We start from the raw sequence: 25,955 nt of genomic DNA, 5'->3' as shown, positions 1-25,955 counted from the left end.
GGGGAATACTGCTGTGGGTACAAGGTGGATTTCTGTCCAGAGCCTGTAACCAGTCCACCTTGACACCTGTGTAAATCAGTGTGATTCCGCCTGTGGCTCGTGGGGTGGGCGTGGGGGTGGGGTGCTCAGATTAACACTCTGGGGATGCTTTCTTTTTCTGACTACGTCTTTGTGCTCTCTGAACATCCATGCAGTGGGGGAAAGCCCTGCTCGCTCCACCTGAGGCTCTGCTTGTCTGCAGTCCAAAGTGATGGGCTTTTAGTTTTTGTTTTGCTAAAGATTTACTTATTTGAAAGGCAGAGTGACACAGTGACAGACAAAGAGACAGATCTTCCCAGTCTTCTGGTTCACTTCCCAGATGGTGCTATAGCTAGGGCTGGGCCAGGCCTAAGCCAGGAGTTAGGAGCTCTATTTAGGCCTTCCACATAGGTGGTAGGAGCCCAGGTATTAGCGTCACCACGTGCAGGAACCTGGACCAGAGGGATAGAGTAGCTGAGACTTGAACCAGGCACTCCGATGTGGGACGTGAGTGTGCCAAGTGTGCCAATCTGCTGTGCCACAATGCCTGCCCCCGATCCTGTTCTTTTAGACAGGGCTCACAGGGTATATGAAGTACCCTGGTCCTTCTCTCTCCTCCTGTGTCACTTTAACTTCTAATTGAATCAATGCCAGGGAGTCAGAGTTCCTCACACTATTAGCCCCAGGACACAGAAGTGACAGTTCAAACGAAGCCTTGTAGCGGTGAAAGCTACTAACTATGGGTTTTGGATAAAGGTAAGCTACTTGCCCTTCCACCCCTGTATCCTCCCTGGCCCTGAAAATGTGCTTTGAAAAAGGAAAATGGGTAGTAAATCACAGGACTGCCTTGGGAAAGCACAGGGGAGACTCAGAAATGGCTCCACGTGGTTCTGAGAATGGATGGCAGTTTCCTGAACCTCAGCGCCAGGCACCTCTAGGACAAGCCAACTGGAAAGACGAAACAGTGTCCCCCGGAACACGGTCAAGATACTGGGAACACCATTTGTTCTGTGTTCAATCCCCTTCATCACTCTCATCACGCCCATCACTATTCAGTGCTTGAAACCAGGCTCCAAGAAACAGGACTTCTCGTGCAGAACAGTGTTTCAGGTGTAGAGAAGGCAGACGCCAGGAGTCCATCTGCCCGCGTTTATTTGGAACCAGGGCATTGTACCTGCGATCAGCAAGAAGGGAGCCCAGGGGCTCCCTCCGCAGCAAGTTCCCCCATCAGAGCCGAGCCGGGGATGGGAGAACAACAGCCCCCTGCCTCAGGCGGGTTCTCCTACCACCCAGCAGGACCGCCCCAAGAAGCTACACCGCTTTAGCTCAGCATGTGGCACTTAAGGAAAGTAAACCAAGGAAGGCAGCGTTAGGAAGACAAGGCCCGGTTCATCACGATACCCACTCAGCCAACTGTTTTAGTGCTTCTTCATCTTCATCCGCTTGGGGAGCTTGGGGACAACGGTACCCAGAGAAAGAAAGGAGAAATGTTAAGGGTGCAGCTAGCAGCTTCCATCCACCCTATGCTACAACAGGTGTAAGCTGCTGGCTTATCTGTCCCCAGCCAAGAACCTGAAGGAAAGGCCCTCTTGCTTGCTCATTCCAATCACCACCTCTGTGCAAACTGGAAAAAGGTGCCTCTTGTTCCCAGCGCACATAGCTCTAACCCAGGGCATACACAGCTTGCAGAATGGAGCCCAGGCTGGGTTCCGTCCCCATTCCCTGTCAGCCAGGTGCTTTTACACAGTCAGCCTGCATCTCCCCGTCTCTCCCTCCCACCTCTCAAGTCCTGAGACAATAGAACAGGCCTGGGTACCTGTAGGCAGACTCGCAGAGGGAACACTAGGCAATCTGACCGGGGGTTCTTCCTCCTTGTCGCCCACATTTAACAACTCCTGGGCCAACTCTTCCTGTTCCAGTTCCTCCAGTTCCTCCAACAGTTCATCCTGGATATGAGACAGTAAGACTGCTCAAGACAAAGAAAGGAGACTTCTACTTCCAAAGCGGACAACATTTGGAGTCCCCTCCCAAACTTGCCCCAGCAACCTTTTTGGGACATTCCTCTGGCCAGTCCCCTGCTTCCTCCAAAACTCTCTGACCCCTCACTCCCAATCACCTCATCCACGTCATCTCCAAAGCCCACAGGCCGAGAAATGGCATCTGAGATCTGCTGGGCCACCTCCTGTTGTTCTGTGATGTCCGCCATCAGTTCATCCACCTTGTCAATGTCCCTGAGAACAAGATACGCAGGCAACAAGTGAAGCGACATTGCTCCTGACTCTCTCGTCTCAAGTGAGCAGAAACCCGTCTTGCCCGGGCCTCACAGAGCAGCCCATAGCTATCCGTTAGAAGAGATCCCTGGAGACTTCTAAAGAGGCAAGTCTGGGCTGACAATAGCAAGTGTCCAGGTTGCACTTCTCTCCCCGAAGGATCTTTTAAGAGTGAAGGAACTCAACTTTCCTCCCTAGAGCACTCCAGCCAGCAAAACGATCTTGCAGGACGCAAGGAGGCAGGCGGAGGTCTGGCCATCATAAGCATGATGGAAATCCACATTCAGAGACGCTTGAAAGTTCAGAATACCGTGCCGCTATCCCCAGTGCCTGGGCCCCCTCCTCCCCTCCCCCCGTACCCACATGTCCTGGTAGGCCTTCTTCATGCCTCGGGCAGCAAGCTCCATGGTCCGCAGCACTTCTGCATTGGTGGTGGCATTCTCAATGGCCTCCCGCTGAAACTCCAGGGTGGACAGCGTCCCGTCAGTTTGTGCCAGCTGCTGCTCCAATCTCTTCTTCCTCCGCAAAGCCTGCAGGGCAGCTGAGCCAGCACGCACCCTGAACATCACAGTCAGAAGCACCTGCTTCCCACCCAGCCCCCACCATCGGCTCCTTTCCCTCCTTACCTCTCTTATTCTTGGTCCCATGCTTCTTGGCCGTCTGCAGCTCCTGTTGAATCTTCTGCTCCAGAAATTCCTGCTTCTTGATCAGTATTTTCTCTGTTTCCTTCAGTTTCTGTATTGCTTCTTCAGGAGTTGGCCCCTTCTCCTTCTTCCCTGAAGAGTCCAGGGAGGCAGGCCCATATTGTGTGAAGGAAAAATATTAGCCATCAGCTACTGAGTGCACAGTGGGCACTAGACATTTGACTGTGTTATTGTTATTCCCTAAATGACTCTCTACAATGAACGTACTATCTTCACTTTACAAATGTGAAAACAGGCACACAGATTTAAAAGTTTTGTCTAGGGGCCGGCACTGTGGCGTAGTGGATGAAGCCACCACCTGCAGCGCCGGCATCCCATATGGATCCTAGTTTGAGTCCTGCCCCACTTCTGATCCAGCTTCCTGCTAATACACCTGGGAGAGCAGCAGAGTATAGCCCAAGTGCTTAGGCCCCTGCACCCACGTGGGAGACCTGGAGGAAGCTCCTGGCTCCTGGCTTTGGACCAGCCCAGCTCCAAACAGTATGGCAACTTGGGGAGTGAACCAGCAAATAGAAGATTGTTCTCTCTCCAACTCTGCCTTTCAAATAAATCTTTAAAAAAATCCCAACTTAAGGGGCTGGCGCTGTGGCGTACCAGGTAAAGCCTCAGTCTGCAGTGCTGGCATCCCATATGGGCACCAGTTCAAGTTCTGGCTGCCCCACTTCTGATCCAGCTCTCAGCTGTGGCCTGGGAAAGCAACAGCTCCGGCGTTGCGGCCAATTGGGGAGTGAGCCAGTGGATGGAAGAACTCTCTCTCTCTGCCTTTCCTCCATTCTCAATGTAACTCTGACTTTCAAATAAATAAAATAACTCTTAAAAAAAAAAATCCCAACTTAAGAGATTGAGCAGACATGTAAATGTGGCAGCATGACTTCCAAAGTCAATGTTCTTTCTGCTATTCAAGCTGCCTCTTGTGTCCAGTCACTTTTTATAATCACTGTCCCAACTTACTGTCCTAAGAGATGCCCAAGGTCCCAGTTTCACAGAATCAAATTGAATGTGGAATAAGGGGCTAGAGAAAAAATATCTGATATTTCAATTTCCCCCTTAATCTATATTTATTTTAGATGTATTTGGAAGTCAGAAACAGATGGGGCCAGCGCTGTGTTGTAGTGGGTTAAAGCCATATCGGCAGTGCTGGCATCCTATATGGGCACCATTTCGAGTCCCAGATGTTCCACTTGTGATCCAGTTCCCTGCTAATGCGCCTGGGAAAGCAGTGGAGGATGGCCCAAGTCCTTGGGCCCCCCGCATGAGAAACTGGGAAGAAGCACCTGGTTCCTGGCTTCAGATTGGCTCAGCTCCGTTTGTTGCAGCCGTTTGGGGAGTGACCAGTGATGGAAGACCCCCCCCCCCCCCGCCTCTACCTCTCCCTGTAACTCTTTCAAATAAATAAAATCTTTAAAAAAAAAGAAAAAAGAAAAAAAGAAAGGAAGAAACACAGAGAGAGGAGAGAGAGATCAATCTTCCATTTGTTGGTTCACTCCCCAAAAGGCTGCAACAGCCAGGGATGGGCCAGGCCAAAGACAGGAAGCCAAGTACTTCTTCCAGGGGCCCAAATACTTGGATCATCTTCTACTGCTTTTTCAGGTGCATTTGCAGGGAGCTGCACTGGAAGTGGAGTAGCCAGGACTCAAACCCGCACTGCAGGCAGAGGCTTAACCTACTTCATCACAGCACTGGCCCCTATTTCTTTTCTTTTCTTTTCTTTTTTTTTTTTTTTGACAGGCAGAGTGGACAGTGAGAGACAGAGAGAAAGGTCTTCCTTTTGCCGTTGGTTCACCCTCCAATGGCCGCCGCGGTAGGCGCGCTGCGGCCGGCGCACTGTGCTGATCCCATGGCAGGAGCCAGGTGCTTCTCCTGGTCTCCCATGGGGTGCCGGGCCCAAGGACTTGGGACATCCTCCACTGCACTCCCTGGCCACAGCAGAGAGCTGGCCTGGAAGAGGGGCAACCGGGACAGGATCGGTGCCCCGACCGGGACTAGAACCCGGTGTGCCGGCGCCGCAAGGCGGAGGATTAGCCTAGTGAGCCGCGGCGCCGGCCCTTTTTTTTTTTTTTTTTTAAAGATTTATTTATTTACTTGAAAGTGAGAATTACAGACAGAGGAGAGACAGAGAGATTGTCCATCCACTGGTTCACTTCCCAGATTCCTGCAATGGCCAGGGCTGGACCAGGCCAAAGCCAGGAGCCTCATTCAGGTCTCCCACATGGATGGCAGGGGCCCAAGCACTAGGACCATCTTCTGCTGGTCTTCTCAAGGCACTATCAGGGAGTTGGATCAGAAGTGGAGTAGCTGAGACTGGAACCTGCACCCTTGTGGGATTACAACATTGGAGACAGTGGCTTTACAGGCTATGCCACAATGGTGGCCCCAAACTATACTTAAAAAAAGTTCATTCTAATATTACTTAAGAAAAAAAAAAAAACAGTTTGGGGCCAGCATCGTAGTGCAATAGGGTAAGCTACCACTTACAATGCTGGTTCAAGTCCTGGCTGCTCCACTTCCAATCCAGCTTCCTATTAATATGTCTGGGAAACCAGCAGAGGATGGTTCAAATGCTTGGGCCCCTGCCACCCATGTGGGAGACCCAGATGAAGCTTGTAGCTCCTGACTTTGGCCTGACCAAACTGTCTGTTGCAGCCATTTGGGGAATGAACTAGCAGATAGAAGCTCGCTCTCTCTCTCTCCTGTCTGTCCCTTGCTCTGTTACTCTTTCAAATAAAGAAATCTTTAAAAAAATTTTTTCAATTCCTTTTTCTTCTTTGAGAGGTAGAGAGAGATCAAGATCTCCAGCCACTGGTTCACTCCCCATATATGCACCACAGCCGGGGCTGGGCCAGGCCAATGCTTGGAGTGGGGAACTCAATCTGGGTCTCCCACGTGGGTAGCAGGGACCTAAGCACTTGAGCTGTCACCTGTTGCCTCCCAGGGTGCACATTAGCAAGGAGTTGAACTTGGAAGCAGAGCCAGGACTCCAACCCAGGTACTCCAATATGGGATGTACACATCCCAAGCGGGATCTTGAACACTGCTTTGTCAAATGCCTGCACCTCCTCTATACTTCCAACTGTCATTTTCCAACATACAAATCTGATGGTCTTTGTCTGCTTCACACCCTCCCGTACTCCCTGCTGCCTCCATGACAAAAACCCAAATCTTTCTAGAGGCAAGGTCCTTCGTGGTCTGGTCCTTGTTTGACTTCCTGTTTACACCTGTGTACTGTCTCTCTCTTGCTCCGAACTACACTGTACTCTTTCCTGCTTTTCTGTCTTAAAGGCTGCTACTGCTTCCCGGAGTTCCTCAGCGCTCCCGGGCCAAGCCTTCTGGAACCCCGCCCTCAACGCCTAGGTCTGCGCCCTCCCGGCTTTTAGGAGCGCTCCACCACCGAGCGGCTGCACCCACGGTAAATGCCTCTTCTCCGGTCTTCCCCCACCACACAGGAGCTTCGGGGAAGTCTTTCTCGTCCCCATGCAAACCCCTCTAGCCCAGCCCAAAGCAGCCATGTGCGTTTTGGAGAGGCCTGGAGGAGGCGCGCTCCAAGCCTGTCCGGCGGGAGCCCGGCCGGCCGCCACGCCCCCGCACTCTTCCCCGCCGGGCTCCGGCGCTCGGCTCCCGCAGCGGGGAAGGCTCGCGGGCGCCCCGACAAGCCGGGGCCTCGCCCGGAGCCCGGCCGGCGCCCCCGGGCCCGCCTGCCTCCGGGGCCCCCCGCCCCGCCCCGCCCCGGCCCCTCGCCCGGGCTCACCCCTCCCGAAGAGTCTGCCGAGCCCACTCATGGCGACCTCGCCTCTCCCCTCCGCCCCTCGGCGCTCCCACACTTCCGCCTTGCTCCTGGCAGGCCGAGTCTCCTCGCGCGGAGCCGGCCCGGGCCAATCCCTCCTCCGGGCGCGCCGCGACATCATCAGCACGCGCCCGCGGGCCCAGCCGCCGCTCCATTTGCTTCGGCGTCGAAACAGCCGCCGGCCCCCATCGCCCACGCCCACCCCCGCGTGTCTGTGCCCGGGAAGGCCACGGCCGGGGACAGGGCTAGTGGCAGAGTTCGCGCCCTCCACGGGGCTCGGGAGCCAGGCGGCACAGCCGCGGGCCGTCCCAGCTTCTAGGGCGGACGCTGATGACGCAGCTCTCAGGACAGCCGACCCGGGTTCGCACAGGCTGGGAACACAGATCTCGTCCGTCACACACAGATGACACTTTAATACGCTACAAATGCACCTGAAAGCGCCTTGCTGATTCCCTTTCAGAGCTAGGCCTCAGCTGAGGCTTATCCGCAGGGCCGGACCTCAGGGCCCAGTGTGGGCCTTTGCGAATGTCTCTAACCCCTGAGTTAGGGTTTGCAGATTCATTCCATTCTGGACGTGAATGCAGGTCACACCTAGAAGGAAAGGGAAGGAAATGACAGGTCACCCGGCTCCCGCGGTTAGGCCACCTTCTGTGGGCGTCCACTGCCGGGCACTACCACCCGACCCTCCCGGGAGCCAGTCCTTTCTCCCACCCCTCGTGGCCGTCCTCACCACTCAGTACCCAGTTGGCCGACGTCTACGATGTTCCGCTTCTCGTCATCAAAGAAGATCATCTGGGAGAAAGGAAGCCCGGTCTTGTGACGCAGCCTGTGTGACAGAGCAGGCGTGATCGGGCTGGCCTCCCGGCTCCCCCAGCCTCTCTGTTCGGCTCCCACCCTTAACTCCGCACACCTCTCGAAGTGGGTGACTTTGCTGCCTGGATAGATTTCTCGATGACAGAAGTATCTGACAAGGTCGAAGAGCTCCAGTAGTTGGTTGGCCCCGTCTATTTCACCTGTCCTGCAAAAAGGTGCGACAGACAGGACCCGGAGGGTGGGCAGGGCTGCGAGCGGGGTGAACTTTAACCAGAGGGAAGTCAGTGGGCTGTTTTTCCAGGATGGGAAGGCATCCTTGGTTCTTATCAACTTCATAGTCTTCCTGTTTGACACAGCTGGTGCTGAGCCAAGGTTTATTTAATTAAGAGGCACAAGACAGGGGTCAGCACTGTGGCACAGTGGGCTAAGCCTCCGCCTGCGGCGCCAGCAATCCATATGGGCACCGGTTGGTGTCCCAGCTTCTCTTCCGATCCAGCTCTCCGCTATGGCCTAGGGAAGCAGTGGAAGATGGCCCAAGTCTTTAGGCCTCTGCACTCACATGGGAGACCTAGAAGAAGCTCCTGGCTCCGGATCGGCCCAGCTCCAGCCGGTTGCGGCCATCTGGGGAGTGAACCAGCGGATGGAAGGCCTTTCTCTCTCCCTCTGACTGTAACTCTACCTCTCAAATAAATAGCTACATCTTTAAAAAAAATAAAAAAGGCACAAGACAGGACACAACTAGGTAAAACAGGCAAATCCCTGCAAATGTGCACGACACGGTCAGCTTTTGTCAGCCGTCCTTCTTACCGTGAAGCGGCCGCGATGGGCACCCCGAGGCCCCGCAGTCGCTCCAGGACCTCAGGCACCTCGGGGTACAGCCGGACGTTCTGGCCCCGCCTATCGCGTACGGTCCCGTCGCTGCAGAGGGCGAGACGGCGCTCAGCTCGGGCCGGCGCGCCGCGCCCGGGCGCCCAAGCCCTGCCTCACCTGCCCTTGTGGAACGGAGGGTCGACGTGCGTGTCGACCCAGAAAGGCCAGAGCGTGTAATCTGCGAGGAGGAGGAGGAGGGGGAAGGTTCAGGGCCTCTGGCCGCTAGGGCGTGAGGAAGGAGCGCGCCCTGCGAGTCTCGCCCCCCGCTGCCCCTCACCCAGATCGAAGACTGCGAGCTTCGGGAGCCGCGCCATGACCGCTGCCCGCAGGCTGCGGGGCCGGGCTGGAGCTTTCTGCAGGGCCCGAGAACCCCGCCACGCTCGGGGGGCTGAAGAGGCGACCCGGCTTGCCACGGAGAAGCGGCTGCTAGAGCGTCGCCCCCGCCGTCCCGGTGGTCCGCTGGCCGGCCGCGCAAGCGCGCCATCTGCTGCTAGCGAGGGGAAAGGCCCTCCGCGAGGTACCAGGCGGCCCCGTGCCGGGCGCGGCTCTGGTCTCTGCAAGGCTCTGGTCGCTCCACCCAACCTGGCCAGATTCTGCTGAAAGCAGAGAAGCCAGGAAAGGCAGGCTTTTCTCCTAGCACCTCTCTCTCACTCTCTCTCTCTTTTTTTTTACAGGCAGAGTGGACAGAGAGAGAAAGAGAGAAAGGTCTTCCTTTTTGCTGTTGGTTCACCCTCCAATGGCCACTGCGGCCGGCGCATCTCGCTGATCCGAAGCCAGGAGCCAGATGCTTCTCCTGGTCTCCCATGCGGGTGCAGGGCCCAAGGACTTGGGCCATCCTCCACTGCCTTCCCGGGCCATAGCAGAGAGCTGGCCTGGAAGAGGGGCAACCGGGATAGAATCCGGCGCCCCAACCGGGACTAGAACCCGGTGTGCAAGGCGGAGGATTAGCCTGTTAAGCCATGGCGCCGGCCTCCTAGCACCTCTCGTTTACCAAGTGAGACCTAAGTGATCCACCAGTTTTCATTCCTCATTCACTTTTCTCTGTATCCGCCCGAGAGCTGTACCGAGTCCTCAGCAAGGCTCAGGCGCAGAGTGCGGCGTCTGAAACCCCAGCCAGGCGGAAATGTCCAGTAGGGCCACCACGGAGAGAATTCACTGTCCTGCTTTCTGTCACCCAGTGTCTGCGGCATGCCGGGGGATGGCTACCCACCAGTCTGGGGTGGTGGAAGTGATTTGCAGTATTTACCCATTGCTGAACATGTTCCTATAAAGCCAAGTTCAAGCTAATGATGCAGCCACTTACACGGAATTGCGATGCCAGCAACTGGCTCCCGTGAGTGGGTAACTCACTTTTGAGCAACAGAGTATGCTTTTCCTAGAGTGTGAGGGAACCCAAGGGTACCACCATTTCCACTGTCTGCTCCTTCAGCTTGGTGCGACTCAGTGAGCACTGGGTCCACTGTGATTTCAGTGATATTTGTGCAACACAAGGAAGATTCCAGAAGGCAAGGAAATATTTTATTGACAACCAGGGACATAGCCATAAGAGAGGGAAGCACACAGGACTGCAAACTAAAACCCAACTGCCAGCAAGGGCCCTTTGGGCCAGGAACACTGCATCCTGGGGCCCTCACAGTCTCCCACCAGTAGACACACAAGACTGGGCATCCAGGGGACAGGGCAGTGGCTCTGGTGTCCCAGAGAGTGACACAATATATGATGCTTCATTATGAGCGACAGGGTAAGGAGGTAAAATGGAGGGAGGGTCCATCACTGCCTAAGACCACCTCCTCCTCTCAGAGCCAACACCAGGTGGAGGACTGACCCACCAAGGATCTTGTAATCTGCTGCTGTCTTCTCATCATTCCTGCAGTACAAGGAGGTCCCCAAAAAACAAAACAAAAGCAAGCATTAGAAATATCTTCCGGAACAGGGGCTCTCAACTTCAGTTGCATAGATCTCTTGAGGGGCAGGTCTATGGACTTGCATGATAAAAAAATTCCATCTTAATTTTTACTAACCCTTAATTGAAATGTAGGATTTCTTCATTTTGAATATAGATAAAACCCCAAAGTGTTATTAGCAAGATGAGGGACTTCCTGTGGCAGTTATTAGCCCGACCATTAGAAATTATTTAATGTATGAATATAGAAGCACAAATTTGGATAATAGTATTTCAATGAGTTTCCTTCAAATTTCTGTTTTATCTTTATATTATGGGTAGAAAAAAAACCTTATTCCGAGAAGGCGCTGACAGGCCAAAGGGCCCAAGGCACCAAAAAGAGGCAAGCCTAATTTACCCCAGTACCTGGTCCCTCCTCGTCTTCGCCTGAGAATGTCATGCCCTCATTCTCCCATGACTCACATCTGTTTGCCACTGTAGATGAGCCGCTGCTGTTGGGGGGGGATTCCCTCTTTCTCCTCCACACGTTCCTTGATTCGCTCCACCTGCAGAGGGATAAGTAGTCAGGGACCATCCAGGAGCAGGCCCGTGGAAGGCGTAAGGGCTACAAAGACACATGAGGGTAAAAGGACCAAGTTCATAAGCACACTCAAACAAGTGCACACAGCAAGGAAGAGGCACCGGCATACATCACCTTGTCTGTGGGTTCAATGTCAATTTCAATCTCCTTTCCAGTCAGCGTCTGAAACAGGAAAAGGTTATTGTACATTATACAATTTGTCTTAGGGAGAACACCTTGACCGGCTTCAGGGAGTGTCGTCTTCTGAGAGATGCACACACACAGCAGTGCTGCTTTGCGTTCCAGAAGACTTTGACTAGACCTGTGCTCATCAAACATTTTCACACTGCGGACAACTCTGTTAGGGCACCTGCCCCTCTACCGCCCGCACCCAATCAGTGAGAATACTGGCATTCTTTTGGATGATGTAGCAATGAGAGGGATCCTAAGGAACACACTCCTTCAAGTCACGGGAAGGACCGTGTTCTATTATGACTATCCATGCTAGAAATCAGCAGATAATCCAGCTAATTCCAGGCCATGTCAGAAATCATCTCTGACCAGTTCTTAGGAATTCCACATTTCATGCTCCCATTTCTTCTCCAGACTTCTACCTAAATCCTACACTGCAGGGCTAACTTCTAACATAGGCAAAGGGCTGCTGATAGCCAAATATGACAATTACACTAATTGTACAGTTAAAAATGTCATGTTCCATCCATCTTAAAGCTCTATCCAGGGGCCGGCTTTGTGGTACAGTGGGTTAGGCTGCCGCCTGCCCCAGCTGCTCCATTTCTGATCCTGCTCCCTGTTAATGTGCCTGTGAAAGCAGCAGAAGATGGTTCAAGTCCTTAGGCTCCTGCACCAGCTTGGTAGACCCAGATGGAGTTCCAGGCTCCTGGCTTTCTCCTGGCTCAGCCCCAACCATTGTGGCCATTTGGGGAGTGAATTGAGATGGAAGACCTCCACCTATTCCCCAGTCCCTGTAACCGTACTTTTCAAATGAATAAACAGATCCTTAATTAATTAATTTGAAAGTCAGAGTTACACAGAGAGGAGAGACAGAGAGAGAGAGAGGGAGGGAGGGAGGGAGGTGTCTTCCATCCAATGGTTCACTCCCCAACTGGCCATAATGGCCGGAGCTGCGCCAATCTGAAGCCAGGAGCCAGGAGCCTCTTCTGGATCTCCCACACAGGTGCAGGGGCCCAAGGACTTGGGCCATCCTCCACTACCTTCCCAGGCCATAGCAGAGAGCTGCATCGGAAGTGGAGCAGCCGGGACCTGAACCGGCGCCCATATGGGATGCTGGCACTCCAGGCCAGGGCGTTAACCCTCTGTGCCACAGCGCCAGTCCCAATCCTTAATTTAAAAAAAAAAAAAAAAAAAAAGCTCTATCATCTGTAGTGATCCAAACCACAAATACACCATGCTCAGTCTAACTTCAGTCTAACTTACAGGCATTTCTTCTAATGCTTTTCTTGTCACCATACCCTCCTCCACTCCTTCTCCAAGCCTTAAGAACCCTTTGTAAGATCTCCTGCAGGATGCCCAGACTTGTTCCAAATGCACTTTATTAACAACTACAGCTGGTCAAGTGTTAAACTCTCCAACTTACAATCCAGCTTTCTAAAGGACAGAGACCACTGGATTCATCTTCATAATCCAATCACAAAGCACAGTGTTTGACATATAAGCAGTCAATATTCTGGAAGAGCTAAATACACTGACTGTCATGATATAGTTACAGCCAACATTTTTAAAGTTTTGTTTGTTTGTTTGTTGACAGGCAGAGTTAGACAGTGAGAGAGAGAGAGAGAGAGAAAGGTCTTCCTTCCATTGGTTCACCTCCCAAATGGCTGCTATGGCCGGCGCTGCACCGACCCAAAGCCAGGAGCCTCCTCCTGGTCTCCCATGTGGGTGCAGGGCCCAAGCACTTGGGCCATCCTCCACCGCACTCCCGAGCCACAGCAGAGAGCTGGACCGGAAGAGGAGCAACCGGGACAGAATCTGGCGCCCCTACTGGGACTAGAACCCGGGGTGCCGACGCCACAGGCGGAGGATTAGCCTAGTGAGCTGTGGCGCCGGCCTATTTGTTTGTTTTTTGTGAGGCAAATGAAGAGAGATCTTCCATCTGCTGGCTCACTTCCCACTCACAGCCAAGGCAGGGCTGAGCCAAAGCCAGGAGGCCAGAACTCAATCCTGGCCTCCAATGTGGTTGCAGGTGCCCAAGTATTACCCCATTTGCTGCCTCCCAGTGTGGACTAGCAGGAAGCCAGATCACCAGAGAGTACCCGGCGTGGGGCCAGGCACTCTGACTCGGGATGCCGGTGGCTCAAGCAGAGATGTAACTGCTGCATCAAATGCCAGCACCTCCTCCCAAGTATTTATTACTGTCCCATTTTATAGATGAGGAAAATAGCTCTTGGGCAGGTTATAAAGCACGCCTAGGAAGTCAACGTGGAGAGAGGTTCCAAACACAGACTTCCTAGCCCCACAGCCTACACTCTGAGCTCTGTACTCTGCTGACTCTAGGCTCTAGTACTGGGACCCAGTACAGACTCTTGCAGTAGCTCACAAAATATCATGATTTCTACTGATGAGATTCACAGAAACCACCATGAAGAAAGGATTAAAACATTTCTCAGTGGGGCTGGCACTGTGGAGTAGAAGGTTAAGTCTCTAGGGGCCCGCTGCTGTGGCACAGTAGGTTAATCCTAGCCTGCGGCGCCAGCATCCCAAATGGGCGCTGGTTCTAGTCCCAGCTGCTCTTTTTCTGATCCAGCTCCCTGCTATGGCTTGGGAAAGCAGTAGAAGATGGTTCAAGTCTTGGGCCCCTGAACCCACGTTGGAGACCTGGAAGAAGCTCCTGGCTCCTGATTGGCTCAGCTCCAGCCACTGCAGCCATTTGGGGAGTGAACCAGCGGATGGAAGACCTTTCTCTCCCTCTCACTGTCTGTAACTCTACCTCTCAAATAAATAAGTAAATAAATAAATAAGAAGGTTAAACCTCTGCCTGCACTGCCAACATCCCATATGGGTGCTGGTTCAAGTCATGGCTGCTCCACTTCCAATCTTGCTCCCTGCTAATGTGCCTGGAAAGCAGCAGAAGATGGTCCAAGTACTTGGGCCCCTACACCCACATGGGAGACAGGCAAGAAGCTCTTGGCTTCAGCCTGGCCCAACCCCAACTGTTGTGGCCACTTGGAGAGTGCACTAGCAGATGGAAAAAGATCTCTCTGTAACTCTGCCTTTCAAATAAATAAATCTTGAAAAAAATAAATGAATTAAAAAATAAAAACATTTCTCAGCTACAAAAATGATTCACTATTAGTATATTTCCAAAAATGCAAAAACAATTCATTTGTATTTACCTATCTGGATGCAAATAAAAAAAATCACAATATGATTTTCAGGTTTCTACCCTAATCCATGATGGTCTGTGTGAAGATTTTCACTAGTCTTTGGTAAAATGACAATAATAACAGAGATTTTCATAAAACTAAATAGTATCTTTTTACGAAATGACAGTGATACTATGTAGTATTTTATTTTTTAAAATATTTCTTTATTTGAAAGGCAAAGTTAGAGGCAGAGAGAGAGTAAGAGAAAGAGGGATAGATTTTTCATCCACTGGTTCACTCCCCCATTGGCCGCAATGGTTGCAGCTAGGCCAATCTGAAGCCAGGAGCCAAGAGATTCTTCCCGGTCTCCCATGCGGGTGCAGGGGCCCAGGGACTTGAACCATCTTCTACTGCTTTCCCAAGCCATAGCAGAGGACTGGATCAGAAGTGAAGCAGCCAGGACTCGAACTGGGGCCCATGTGGGATGCCAGCACTGCAAGCCAGGGCTTTAACCTGCTGTGCCAAAGCGCTGGCCCCTATATAGTAATTTTTTAAGGCCCTTGCCTGACAAAAAAAAGTTTAGAATTCTGAGCTGTCCAAAGACTTTTCAACCAGGCATTTACATTTGTAACTTGGAGGGGAAACTTGGGCATATGTCCAAAGAGGCACATATGAGGTTTATTGTAGCACGTAGCAGCATTTATAAAAGCAAAACACTAGAAATAGCTGAGTAATTCCCAGTAACAAGAACATCATTAGGCTGTGTTGCATCCATAGAGTAAAATATTACACAACAGTTTATTCACTGATAAAGAAAGATCTAAGAATGTATAAATGTACAGATCTAAGAATGTGTAAATGGGCTGGTGCTGTGGTTTAGTGGGTTAAGCCACCGTCGCAGTGCCAGCATTCCATGTGAGTGCCGGTTCAGGTCCCAGGTGCTCTACTTCCTCCAATCTAGCTCCCTACTACTGCACCTGGCAAAGCAGCAGAGGATGACCCAAGTGGTTGGGCCTTTGCGCCCATGTGGGAGACCCAGATGAAGCTCCTGGCTTCAGCCCAGCCTAGCCCCGGCCATTGCGGCCATTTGGAGTATGAACCAAGGGATGGAAGATCTCTCTCCTTTCTCTGTCTCTCCCTCTTTTGCTGTTACTCTAGACTTTCAAATAAGTAAATAAAACTTAAAAAAAAAAATAGAATGTATAATTATATCTAATTCTACATAAACACACATATATGCACAGAAAAAAGAATTTAAAATATGAACATCTCATAATAATACTGATTATCTTTAAGAAGGGGAATAGGGCTGATGGGAGACTATATCAACAGCAACTGTCCCTTTATCTGTACTATTTAAATTTTTCACAAAAACGTTCCTTTACCACATGAATCATAATATTCATTTTGATTTGATAATAAAAAATTAGTAAAAAAGTTTCTAAAAGGCAGCTTAGAGCTGCTCTCCCAAGAGTATGATGCTTGGATTTTATGACATCAAAAAAAAAAAAACTATTGGCTTATAAAATCTAAAAAGGGTGCTTTATTTCAAAAATTGACTGTGGAAGTTCATGGGTACTTCCAGAGAGCAATCTGACAATATGGTGTCCCAGCAACAACGCTTCTAAGAAAACAATCACGATAATATCCCAAAATATACCTACAAGGGCAGGCATTTGGCACAGTGGTTAAGACACCTGCATCCCATATCAGACTGGCTGGATTTGAAGCCCAGCTTTGGCTCCTGACTCCAGCTTCCTGCTAGTGTGCACCATGGGAGACCACAGGGAGAACTCAAGTGGTTGAGTTCCTGCTCCACACAAGCCAGACCTGTTACTGAGTTCCCTGCTTCCAGCGTTGGTCCAGCTCAGAATTGGCCACCTGGAGACTTAACCAGTGGTAGGAGCACTGTCTCCTTCTCTGCCTCTCAAATAAAAGGGAAAAATGTACCTACAGTCATCGCAGTCTTTTGATGCTGAAAAATTAGACAATCTAAGTAGCAAACAATTGAAGGTTAAATAAGTTATGGTATAATCACAGGGGAAAATTACACAATCCTCAATGTTTAGAGTTAATAATTATTTGGAATATATCAACAGTATACTGTAATTTGGGGCCGGCGTTGTGGTGCAGTGGGTTAACGCCCTGGCCTGAAGTGCTGGCATCCCATATGGGTGCCAGTTCTAGTCCCAGCTGCTCCTCTTCTGATCCAGCTCTCTGCTATGGCCCAGGAAAGCAGTAGAAGATGGCCCAAGTCCTTGGGCCCCTGCACCTGTGCAGGAGACCTCGAAGAAGCTCCTGGCTCCTGGCTTCAGATCAGCACAGCTCCAGCTGTTGCAGCCAATTGGGGAGTGAACCATCGGATGGAAGATCTCTCTCTCTCTCTCTCTGCCTCTCCTCTCTCTGTGTAACTCTGACTTTCAAATAAATAAATAAATCTTTAAAAAAATATACACTGAAATTTAAAAGAAAGCAAGTTATAGTACACACAGTATAATCCCAGTTTCATGAAAACAATAACAGACGTGTGCACTTACATGCTTTCAAAGCCTGTAAGGAGACACACAGACACAGGTGCGCGCGCACACACACACACACACATGAACATATCTATACATACATCAGTGATTTTATCTTGAGGAAAGCAGCTTAAGGAAGACCTGTACACTATGGTTTCGTACACCATGTCTTGGTCTAGACTGTACACTTTAGAGAAAGTATATTACTAGGAAAACCCAGCTGGAGGTATAACAGAGAAGTTAAGACATGAGTTAATGAGACCCTAGATCACAATGTGAGTAATGAGGATGCAAAGGAAAGTCAAGTAGAAAGAGGTGTCACATAAAAACTAGTTCCTATAACAGAGCAGTGACTCTTACTAAAGAACTGTGTTGCAGATACCTGGCAGGTTGATGTGACCAGCACGAGATGGGTTTCAAGAAGATGGCTTATGACAGATGAGGCACTTCATTGCAGACCCCAAAGGTGAGGTGACAAGAAAAGATTTGTTAGGAAGGATTATAAGATAGGGATTACAGAGGATTACAGAAGGATACAGAAGTCAGTTACAGAGACAAGAGCTGAAAAACGACTGATTTATAAAGGAACTCTAATAAAACCTATCATCCTTATAGCAGCTAATCGACTGCTTTCATATATATTTAATATGTAAAGAAATGCAGCAACAATAAAGCAAGAGATGGAGGACAGAGATCTGCTTGAAGGCAGAGAGTACTGCAGGAAAGGAGACAGGCAATTTTCCTTAGTACTACATCAAAATGGATTCAAAGGGCCGAAACGTAGTGCTAGTCAAAGGCCAGCCCCCAGAGAAACAGCATCAGCATCTCCTGGGAGCACAACTGCTAAAAACGGGGCCCAAGATGGAGCCTCTCTTGCCCCCCCACACACACCCCCGACCCAGAATCAGAATCGGCATCTTAGCGAGACCCCAGGTTTTCCCACACACTCCAAAGTTTGAGAAAGTCCCTCTGGAACACAGTATTTTCTTTCAAGTTAACATGTCGGTAGGTTATGAAGTCAACAGAATAGAACGGAGAAACAGAGTGGCCCACACACAGCAAGCTTTCTTGGTATAAGGATCATGAAGTAAAATGTGGGTTGAAGTTTTAAAGAACCATTGCAGCCATTTGAGGAACCAGCAGAAGGATCTCTTTCTCCCTGTCTCTCCTTCTCTCCCTGTAACTCTGCCTTTCAATCTTCTAAATCTTCTAAAAAAAGAATAATAATAACCTCTTCTTTGGACTAAGAAGACATGAGAGACCATAAACACTGAAAAGATGATAAAAGCATTAATCGGTGCTTCTCAAAATTCTGACAATGAACCACACTAAAGAATACAGCTGAATCAGCAACACCTATGTGTGTATAAATTCATATAAAATGAAAGAAATTTCTCAAAGCAGTACCCTTACCCAGAGGTATGCCCTAATATTTTCTATTTTTAGAAAATGTTGCTTGCAATTAGGGCCATTACACTGGTTTCAGGTTGCTATTAAAGGAATAAAAAACAACGACCTTCAATATGCTGTTGGTCTCAACCCTTAGCTAAGGAACGTCTAGGAGGCAGGGACAAATGCTGAACTGATGAAATTATGGTCGACTCAGCTATAAAAAGGCCAATCTGGTGTTGGACTGCATCAATCGTCAGTGGTTTTGTCTCTCTCTCTATAAAGAGGAAAGAGCATCCAGGACTAATCAGGTTTGGAAACTGGGGAAGAATCACGGGAGGCTGAGGCGGGGGATGAAGGAGATGAGACTAGGGCACCAGTAACTAACCTGCCTCAGTCAAGGGGTGAGGCTGGTCCATGTGCCCGGCTCAGACAGGCGGGTGATGACTGCGTACACTCCCACCTTTGGTTCCTGAAGGATGGCTGAGATACACCTTGGCAAAGGCTCTTAGTCTAGCCCCGGAGATCCCCTGGGCCCCCCAGGCTAGCTGTGCTGGGAGAGGCGGGTAACCTGGGCATGAAGAACAGAGTGCGGAGCTTATTCCAGGGGTCCGAGAGACGGGGGAGTCAGCTGGGCTTTCTCTACGACTGCGGGGGGGGGGGGGGGGTCGAGTACGGGGAGACCTCGGACAAAAGCGGCCTCCTTCTGGGTTATGGGACAGTTCTGAAGAGAAAGCAGGGGCCCCCAGGGCCGTCAGATCGCGACAGGCCCCAGCTCTCCAATCCCTCCGGAGTCCCCCTAGTTCCCATAACCCCTCGCGCGCAGCCCCGAGACTGTCAGCGCCCTCCAGGCACGGGAAAGGCGTGGTTTTTCTTCCCCGCTTCTCCCTAAGGCCCAGCGGCCAGCCCAGTACCACTGCGTCTTGGCAAGGCTGGAGGTGCTCCCACCTTCACTTTAATTAGCATCTTCTTCCCAGTTTGGAGCTGCACACGGACAAATTGCTGCTGCTACCGCTGCGGTCGCTGCTGCCACTCCCCGGCAATCCTCCTGTAGGAGTCACTTCTGCTTCCGGGTCACTGCCTGGCTCCACCCACTCCCCCCCTTCTTTCCTAGGGGTTCCCAGAAGGCTCAAGAATGCTCTCGCGTTTCGCTTCAGTGGCGTCGTAAATAAAAGAAGGCAGGCATCTTGGTTACTGCAGAGATGACGCCTCCGCGAATCTGAGAGTTGCCAGCGAGCTTGGGCTAGCGGAAAGCTGGGGGCGGCACGAACTACTACTCCCATCATGCCCAGGGGCGGCCCCACCGTTCCACTCTGGGAGTTGTAGTCCCCCGCCCCGTGAGTCCAACGGCGGCCTCGCTGTGTGAACTCTGTTACCCAGGAGGCCGCGTATCCGCTGCCGAAGCTGGAATTCCTCGGTCGGTGGTTCTCGCTGGCAATTAGCGGAACCTGTTGGTTTGGCCCACAAGGCTCCGCGGGGCCGCACGAGGCTAGTTGCTAAGCAGGGGGAACCTTTGGTCAACTGCCACCTGGGCCAAGGCAACAGGAAGTAAGTACCCCTATTCCGGAAGCGGGCGAGCCTCTTACTCCTAATTGCTGTTTGCAGGGGGCAGGAAAAGGAAGAGTAGTGGGCTAAGGAACGCACCCTCAGGATCGCTCACAACTCCTTCCCACTTCTTCCCCCCGGCGATCAGTTCCTGGAATGGAGACCGCGAGAGTCATCGCAGCCACGGGACGGGATGGGTCTGGCCGACAGGCCTCAGGGATCACACCTCGATCTAAACAAACTTAAGCGAGGAGAGTAATGGACCCTGCCGCCAGCCCCGACAGGCTATGAGGGCCCACGGGGCGACGCGTTAGGTTCCTTGTGACTTTTCCTACCGTTCAGTCCTCAGAGTCGTTGCTACCCCGAGGACTCCGCCATGCCTCACATCGACAACGATGTGAAACTGGACTTCAAGGATGTCCTGTTGAGGCCCAAACGCAGCACCCTTAAGTCTCGAAGCGAGGTGAGCCGGCGTTTGTGCTTGCTCTTTCTTGACCCCAAGCTCAAGAAAACTGCCTGACATTTGTCGGAATGCCAGACATTTTGTTTGCTTTTGAGGCATGAAATGCTCAGTTTTCCATTCATATTTGCAGGTGGATCTCACAAGATCCTTTTCCTTTCGGAACTCAAAGCAGATGTACACTGGAGTCCCCATCATCGCGGCCAATATGGATACCGTGGGCACCTTTGAGATGGCCAAGGTTCTCTGTAAGGTAGGACTTTCCTTAAGCCTCCCCGGAATCGAGTCCGGTTAGAATCGTTAGCCCGTTAGCTGCAGATTATGTTTGCAGCCCCACCCACATCCCCAGTCAGCCCTCTGGCGATTAACAGGATGCTCCGTTTACTATTGTCTCTAGTGCTAAGGCTCTTTGATCTGACAAGCTCAAATAACTACCTGAAGTAGTGAGATTCAAAGCCCAGTTTTGCCCCCATTTTTTTGGTATATGAACAGAATGTCCCCTTTGTTTTCCTGTCTAGCAGTGTATGCACCTTGCAGGCTTTCCCCACCACTCAGGTCAGCCCTTCCCAGTCACACAAATCCCTCCAGTTTCACCGCTGTTCACAACATCAAGTGTTCACTTAGTCCAGAAGCTAAAATAATTTGAGCGTTCAAAAATTCCTAACTAAAATAAAAACAAAGAGGAAAATTCCTAACTAGAATGTCTTAGAGAAAAGCAGTTGATTTTCTCTTATGCATATATATATATATATATTGCATATATATATGAATCTTCCTGTTCTTTAAGTCCTAGGTCCCTGGGAGTTTCTGGCATGTGCCTCAAATGGAATGTTTTTCTTGTATACAGGTTTTTCACTTTGAAAAGATCACTGGAAGATCTTGTTCCTGTCCGTAATAGTCCCTCCGTCTATACTTGTAGCTAAGAAGGTAGATAGCCACCACCTACCTGCTCACTCTGAGGACATACGCACTCTGCTGGTTGATCCCTATAGCCCTGGATGGCGGGTTCTGCTGCTGTTTGTGGCTCCATTAGCTTTGAGGACTTCATCTTTTTTTTTACTGGTGTCTTTGTGGAATGTCTGTTATTTCTCTGAGCTTGACAGTTTTGTGGTTGTATTACTTTATTCCCATTGCCATTCACTAACTACTTAGGAACCCTGCTGCTGCCTATTGTCTGCCTGTCCTGTCCAGTGGAGTCGGGGCATGAGTCTGATGGCAGAGTTAACAAACATGCTGTGAACCTTGGTGGAGTCTTAATGCTTCATTGAGATTGGCTCTCAGTATTACTGAGTGGTAAGAAACTAAGAGTTTATAGGCAGAGACAGGTCTTAATAGACAATAAAAAGGTTAGCCGCAAGCAGGCAGCTTTCCAAAGCCTGGTGGTGTAAACGAATGCGTTCATCATGCCCACATTATGCCCGTGTATCTCCAAGGCTTGCCAGTCTCTTAGTGATTTTTCTTCATCAGCATGATGGTAGAGTGTTGCTAAAAAAGCAGAATTCAATGCCAGATTTAGCTCGTGTTGCTGATGATCCTTGAGTGAATATAGCACTTGCCTTGTTGCTGGCTGATACATGACTTCCTTGGGTTTCTTGTCAGTTGCAAGGTTTGTGGTGTCTCAGCCAACTGCTGTCTCTTGTCTGTTGCATGTTTGCACTCCTAAAGCACAAATGCCAACATTCACAGTGGCTCCTGAGTGCCTTTCTTACTGTATTAGGATACTGTTTACAATTTGTTGTTTAGAGAATATTATCATCTTTGAACATAACTAAATGAAGTAGACTTGGTCCATGTCCCGGACAAGAAATGTGTCCTTTTCTCCAGTAGAGATGGAGAAATGATCAGGTAGCATGGTTACTCATTACTCTCATTAACCTTATGGTCTTACCTTCAGCAGGCATCTGGAGCTACTGCTGGTAAGTGAACCAACAGTAGATTAGTTAGTCTTAGATTCCCTGAAGAGGAGGGGCTGGGTCAGTAAAGACAAATGCTGGCACCCTCTGCTTTCTCCATATCTAGTGCTTGTCCCCCTGCTCTAAAACATTGTCTTTGTCACCTTTAAAGTCAGAGGCAGTGTATGTGCTGATAGGTAAAGTCTAATCTGGATGACTCAGGACTTTGTTGGGAAAATTTGATAAGCACTAGTTTATGATAATAAACCCTCAGGAATTTATAGAGAGAATAATGGCTGAACTCAACTCCCAGCTCAACTGCTGGCTTTCAGTTGCTTTCCTTTAGAACTGTAGTCATTGTCTGTCTCGGAACAGTACAGAAGTCTATTTCTAGAAAAGCTCTCATCAGGTTTGCTCTGTCGATGGTTTTCTTTTTCTCCAGTTCTCCCTCTTCACTGCCGTCCATAAGCACTACAGGCTCGATCAGTGGCAAGAGTTTGCTAGCCAGAATCCCGACTGTCTTGAGGTAACACTGGGCCTATGCACTCCTTATCCCACTTTTTCAGGAATCTTCTGGCTTCCCGGGGACCAACCCTCACCCTCCACCCAGCTGATGGCCCCATTTCTCTCACAGTATCTGGCTGCCAGCTCAGGCACAGGCTCTTCGGACTTTGAGCAGCTGGAACAGATCCTGGAAGCTATTCCCCAGGTGAAATATATCTGCCTGGATGTGGCCAATGGCTACTCTGAACACTTCGTTGAATTTGTGAAGGACGTACGGAAGTGCTTCCCCCAACACACCATCATGGTACGTTTTATTATCCTGCTGCTGGTACCTTCCATTTCCACTTTTCTTGCTATGCCATTTTGTTATAGTTCATTTCTCCTTGGCTGTATGATGATATTCCTAGTTCACATACTCATGTTACTGGATGATTGTTCATAGCTCCAACTTAAAACGTGTTAATTGGTCAGTACAGTTTCTCTAACCATTAATTGATAAGTCTTTGTCCCCGACATCACTCACCAAATCACGATCGAACGTGGTTCATCCCTGTGGTACATATACATCTGCTCACTGAAATGGACATGAACGACAGTGGTATAAAAGGAGTCACATGGGAACTGTTTTATTTATTTTTTTTTTTACAAGTGTAGGGGAGTGATGACAAGGCCTCAGTTTCTTCACCACGTTGAGGTGCATCTCTGTGATCTCCATCAAAAGTAGATACACCTGGGAAGATGGGATTTACCCTTCATCACCATGTCTTCCCCCTTTCCCTTGAAGCCAGAAGTTCTATGATAGAACTGCTGAAGGACATGATATGCTGGGGCCTCTTGGTGTGAAAGGGGAGACAGATAAGTCCACTCTGTGTTTGGGCTAGTAGTTCCTTTTGCCTCACGCAGTGCTCCTCCCTGCCACCCTGTGTCTCCCTGCTGACTGAGGCTTTAAAGTGCATCTGGACTTCAGCAAACAGGGGGATAGATGGGAAGCAGGACCCTTCGAAGTGACTAGAAGCCCCCATAGAGCCCAGTACATTGGACCTAGGTACCCTGACTCTGTAATAATGTTGGAAGGCTCTGGTTCAGGCATACTACATAGGAGAATGCACAACCTCCTCTTCATTTCTGACCCTAAGGATGCTCTTTTTGACCTGTCTCAGGCGGGGAATGTAGTAACAGGAGAGATGGTGGAAGAACTAATCCTCTCTGGGGCTGATATCATCAAAGTAGGAATTGGGCCAGGTAAGCTGGTTTGTTGGCGCCCTTTTCCAGCCCTTTGTTGGCAAACACCTTTGGGATATTTCACTCCCATCTTCTGTTGTGTTCTTCCCAGGTTCTGTGTGTACTACCCGGAAGAAAACTGGAGTAGGCTATCCCCAGCTCAGTGCAGTGATGGAGTGTGCAGATGCTGCTCACGGCCTCAAAGGCCACATCATCTCAGTAAGGCCCAGGGGCAGGGCAGGGTGAGAGGCTGCCACACAACTGGCATTCCTGCAGGATACGGAGGCTGGAGTAGAGTTGGAGCAGGACTCTCGGGTCCCTGGCAGCTCTGAGGTGGACGGCTGGGACATCGCCAAGGGGGCTTGGGAAGTCCATGCTGTCCCCTCACAGTGCTCCTTACTTTGCAGGATGGAGGCTGCAGCTGTCCTGGAGATGTGGCCAAGGCTTTCGGTAAGGAGGTTAGCAGGGCGCAGAAGGATCCTGTGGAAGAGCATGAATCATTTCTGAGGTCTGAGGGTCTAGGCTCAGGCTGGGAAAGGCTCAGGAAGCCATTTCCTTTCTTTTATATTGTGAACTAATGACCCAGAGCCTGTGGGTGTCAACTGGGGCAAGCTAGCAGGGGAGATCTGCAGACTGGGACTCACGGGCCAGTGCCATGTGCATTATCTGCTGACTGCTGGACAATGTAGATTGGTGAGCTTTACCTATAAAATCACTCCGAGGAATGGGGTTGCAAGCCTGCATTTTTTTATAGCTTCCTAGGTAACCCTTACATTAAAGTGGGAGATCTTTGCTCTTGGGATACTTTGAAGCAAGTCTTATTCAGCTGGGCACAATAAAATGAAATGACCAGAAGATGGCAAAAGTAGCAGAAAGAGCAAAAGCCAAGTGGGGAATCTCCAGAGGTGCTTCTGAAAGTCTTGGAAAACCAGATCTGAGGAGTAGCAGCAGAGCAGACTAGGCCTGTGTAGACTGTGGGAACAGAACCAAGAACATGCTGGCTTCATTGTCAGGACTGCGAGTTTGGTGTGAGTTGCTTCTGAGTGTGGCCAGGTGGCACCCTAACCAGATTCGTCTCTCTCCTTGATGCTGGCAGGAGCAGGGGCTGATTTTGTGATGCTGGGCGGCATGCTGGCTGGGCACAGCGAGTCAGGGGGTGAGCTCATCGAGAGGGATGGCAAGAAGTACAAGCTCTTCTACGGCATGAGCTCCGAAATGGCCATGAAGAAGTATGCCGGGGGTGTGGCTGAATACAGGTATGTGTTCAGGCCAGGAGCTGAGGGTGCTTGGAGAACATGACCATGTTCTCCATGTGGTGGCACAACGCATGGCTGCTGGGAGATGGATGGTGTCGTTCTTGGGATTAAAATGGTAAACCAGACCTAAATGCTAGAGAATCACTGGACTGAGGGAATCCAGGTGGAGAAAGTAATTAGTTTTTCCTATTCCAAGGGCCTCAGAGGGAAAGACAGTGGAAGTCCCCTTTAAAGGGGATGTGGAACATACCATCCGAGACATCTTAGGAGGGATCCGCTCAACGTGTACCTACGTGGGAGCAGCCAAGCTGAAGGAGTTGAGCCGGAGAACTACCTTCATCCGAGTCACCCAGCAGATGAATCCTATCTTCAGTGATGAACACTAGACCTGAGCACCTCTGGTCTGCCAGGGCACTGGCGCTCTACCAGGGGCCTCCCAGGTCAACTCCTTCCCGATCCCAGCTGCTGTGGCTATGTATTAACCTGTCATTTCCTAGCATCTTGCTCCTGAGGGCTCCTGTGGTAACTAGACTTCTCTCTGCACACATGAAATACCCAGGGCACTCAACACTGGGGAGGAAGCAAGGAAGAAGACAGTCTGAGAAAATGAAGTCAGATAATCAAATGGGAATCTGGGGACCCAGCATCCTCAAGATTACTAAAAAGAACTGACACTGACTGATACATGAATGTTTTATATGGCCTTGGTCTGGCAGAGGCAGGCTTTCAGAATCATGTCATGTTAATGAGCTTCATTAAATGGGACCTTCGCATATCTAAAACACAGAAGTGTTTACATATTTGAAATACCTCAATAAAGAGACCCCATCAACTGCAGAGATGCTGGGCTTTCTGCGTAAGGCTGGCATCTTGGTGCGGCTCCAGGGAGAGAGGAAGTGGAGCTGGCACT

General features: G+C 50.4%; 4 protein-coding genes across 9 annotated transcripts; 1 reads left to right on the top strand and 3 right to left on the bottom strand.

Annotated features, from left to right (window-relative positions):
* Window positions 1-1,122: 1,122 nt before the first annotated feature.
* Window positions 1,123-6,844, bottom strand: CHMP4A (charged multivesicular body protein 4A). Its single transcript, XM_062205381.1, has 6 exons — window positions 6,738-6,844; window positions 2,915-3,064; window positions 2,652-2,829; window positions 2,135-2,249; window positions 1,835-1,964; window positions 1,123-1,469 (listed from the first exon to the last, which is right to left on the bottom strand). The coding sequence occupies exons 1-6, from the start codon at window positions 6,766-6,768 to the stop codon at window positions 1,411-1,413; spliced, it is 663 nt and encodes a 220-aa protein (XP_062061365.1). The 5' UTR covers window positions 6,769-6,844; the 3' UTR covers window positions 1,123-1,410.
* MDP1 (magnesium dependent phosphatase 1) lies at window positions 2,983-8,900 on the bottom strand. Of its 4 annotated transcripts, none has more exons than XR_009867292.1 (7): window positions 8,734-8,899; window positions 8,574-8,634; window positions 8,394-8,504; window positions 7,684-7,791; window positions 7,514-7,599; window positions 7,205-7,364; window positions 2,983-3,064 (listed from the first exon to the last, which is right to left on the bottom strand). XR_009867292.1 is itself a non-coding variant. In XM_062205382.1 (7 exons), exons 1-7 carry the CDS (start codon window positions 8,768-8,770, stop codon window positions 3,017-3,019), a joined length of 621 nt encoding a protein of 206 aa, XP_062061366.1. In that variant the 5' UTR covers window positions 8,771-8,900; the 3' UTR covers window positions 2,983-3,016. The 4 variants fall into 4 exon arrangements, 3 of the variants coding, with proteins under 3 accessions (XP_062061366.1, XP_062061367.1, XP_062061368.1); XM_062205382.1 differs by having other exon boundaries at window positions 7,504-7,599; window positions 8,734-8,900; XM_062205383.1 differs by lacking the exon at window positions 2,983-3,064 and having other exon boundaries at window positions 7,160-7,364; window positions 7,504-7,599.
* A 1,052-nt stretch (window positions 8,901-9,952) lies between these two features.
* Window positions 9,953-19,245, bottom strand: NEDD8 (NEDD8 ubiquitin like modifier). Its single transcript, XM_062205385.1, has 4 exons — window positions 19,116-19,245; window positions 11,054-11,101; window positions 10,822-10,904; window positions 9,953-10,323 (listed from the first exon to the last, which is right to left on the bottom strand). Exons 1-4 carry the CDS (start codon window positions 19,131-19,133, stop codon window positions 10,227-10,229), a joined length of 246 nt encoding a protein of 81 aa, XP_062061369.1. The 5' UTR covers window positions 19,134-19,245; the 3' UTR covers window positions 9,953-10,226.
* A 294-nt stretch (window positions 19,246-19,539) lies between these two features.
* On the top strand, window positions 19,540-25,882 carry GMPR2 (guanosine monophosphate reductase 2). 3 transcript variants are annotated; one of them, XM_062205376.1, is made up of 10 exons: window positions 19,540-19,715; window positions 20,055-20,175; window positions 20,306-20,425; window positions 22,507-22,590; window positions 22,699-22,872; window positions 23,729-23,810; window positions 23,902-24,008; window positions 24,197-24,239; window positions 24,886-25,045; window positions 25,242-25,882. In XM_062205376.1, exons 2-10 carry the CDS (start codon window positions 20,089-20,091, stop codon window positions 25,429-25,431), a joined length of 1,047 nt encoding a protein of 348 aa, XP_062061360.1. In that variant the 5' UTR covers window positions 19,540-19,715; window positions 20,055-20,088; the 3' UTR covers window positions 25,432-25,882. The 3 variants fall into 3 exon arrangements, with proteins under 3 accessions (XP_062061360.1, XP_062061359.1, XP_062061358.1); XM_062205375.1 differs by having other exon boundaries at window positions 19,626-19,715; window positions 20,062-20,175; XM_062205374.1 differs by having other exon boundaries at window positions 19,629-19,715; window positions 19,861-20,175.
* Window positions 25,883-25,955: the final 73 nt, after the last annotated feature.

This window comes from Lepus europaeus, chromosome 11 (assembly GCF_033115175.1).
Source record: "Lepus europaeus isolate LE1 chromosome 11, mLepTim1.pri, whole genome shotgun sequence".
In the NCBI taxonomy this organism is placed as follows: domain Eukaryota; kingdom Metazoa; phylum Chordata; class Mammalia; order Lagomorpha; family Leporidae; genus Lepus; species Lepus europaeus.
The sequence above is the reverse complement of the archived record's forward strand: the minus strand, read 5'-3'. Positions and strand labels throughout refer to the sequence as shown.

Coding starts and splice junctions, on each gene's coding strand:
- CHMP4A (XM_062205381.1), bottom strand. CDS start 6,768: ATGAGTGGGCTCGGCAGACTCTTCGGGAGGG. Junction 3,065..6,737: donor CGGCAGACTCTTCGGGAGGG/GTGAGCCCGGGC, acceptor TGGACTCTTCAG/GGAAGAAGGAGAAGGGGCCA. Junction 1,965..2,134: donor TTGGAGATGACGTGGATGAG/GTGATTGGGAGT, acceptor TCTCATATCCAG/GATGAACTGTTGGAGGAACT.
- MDP1 (XM_062205382.1), bottom strand. CDS start 8,770: ATGGCGCGGCTCCCGAAGCTCGCAGTCTTCGATCTGG. Junction 8,505..8,573: donor CCTCCGTTCCACAAGGGCAG/GTGAGGCAGGGC, acceptor CGCCCTCTGCAG/CGACGGGACCGTACGCGATA. Junction 7,600..7,683: donor AAAGTCACCCACTTCGAGAG/GTGTGCGGAGTT, acceptor TCTGTCACACAG/GCTGCGTCACAAGACCGGGC.
- NEDD8 (XM_062205385.1), bottom strand. Junction 10,905..11,053: donor ACATTGAACCCACAGACAAG/GTGATGTATGCC, acceptor ATCCCTCTGCAG/GTGGAGCGAATCAAGGAACG. Junction 10,324..10,821: donor ATCTACAGTGGCAAACAGAT/GTGAGTCATGGG, acceptor CTTGTACTGCAG/GAATGATGAGAAGACAGCAG.
- GMPR2 (XM_062205376.1), top strand. CDS start 20,089: ATGCCTCACATCGACAACGATGTGAAACTGGACTTCAAGGATGTCCTG. Junction 24,240..24,885: donor AGATGTGGCCAAGGCTTTCG/GTAAGGAGGTTA, acceptor TGATGCTGGCAG/GAGCAGGGGCTGATTTTGTG. Junction 25,046..25,241: donor GGGGGTGTGGCTGAATACAG/GTATGTGTTCAG, acceptor TCCTATTCCAAG/GGCCTCAGAGGGAAAGACAG.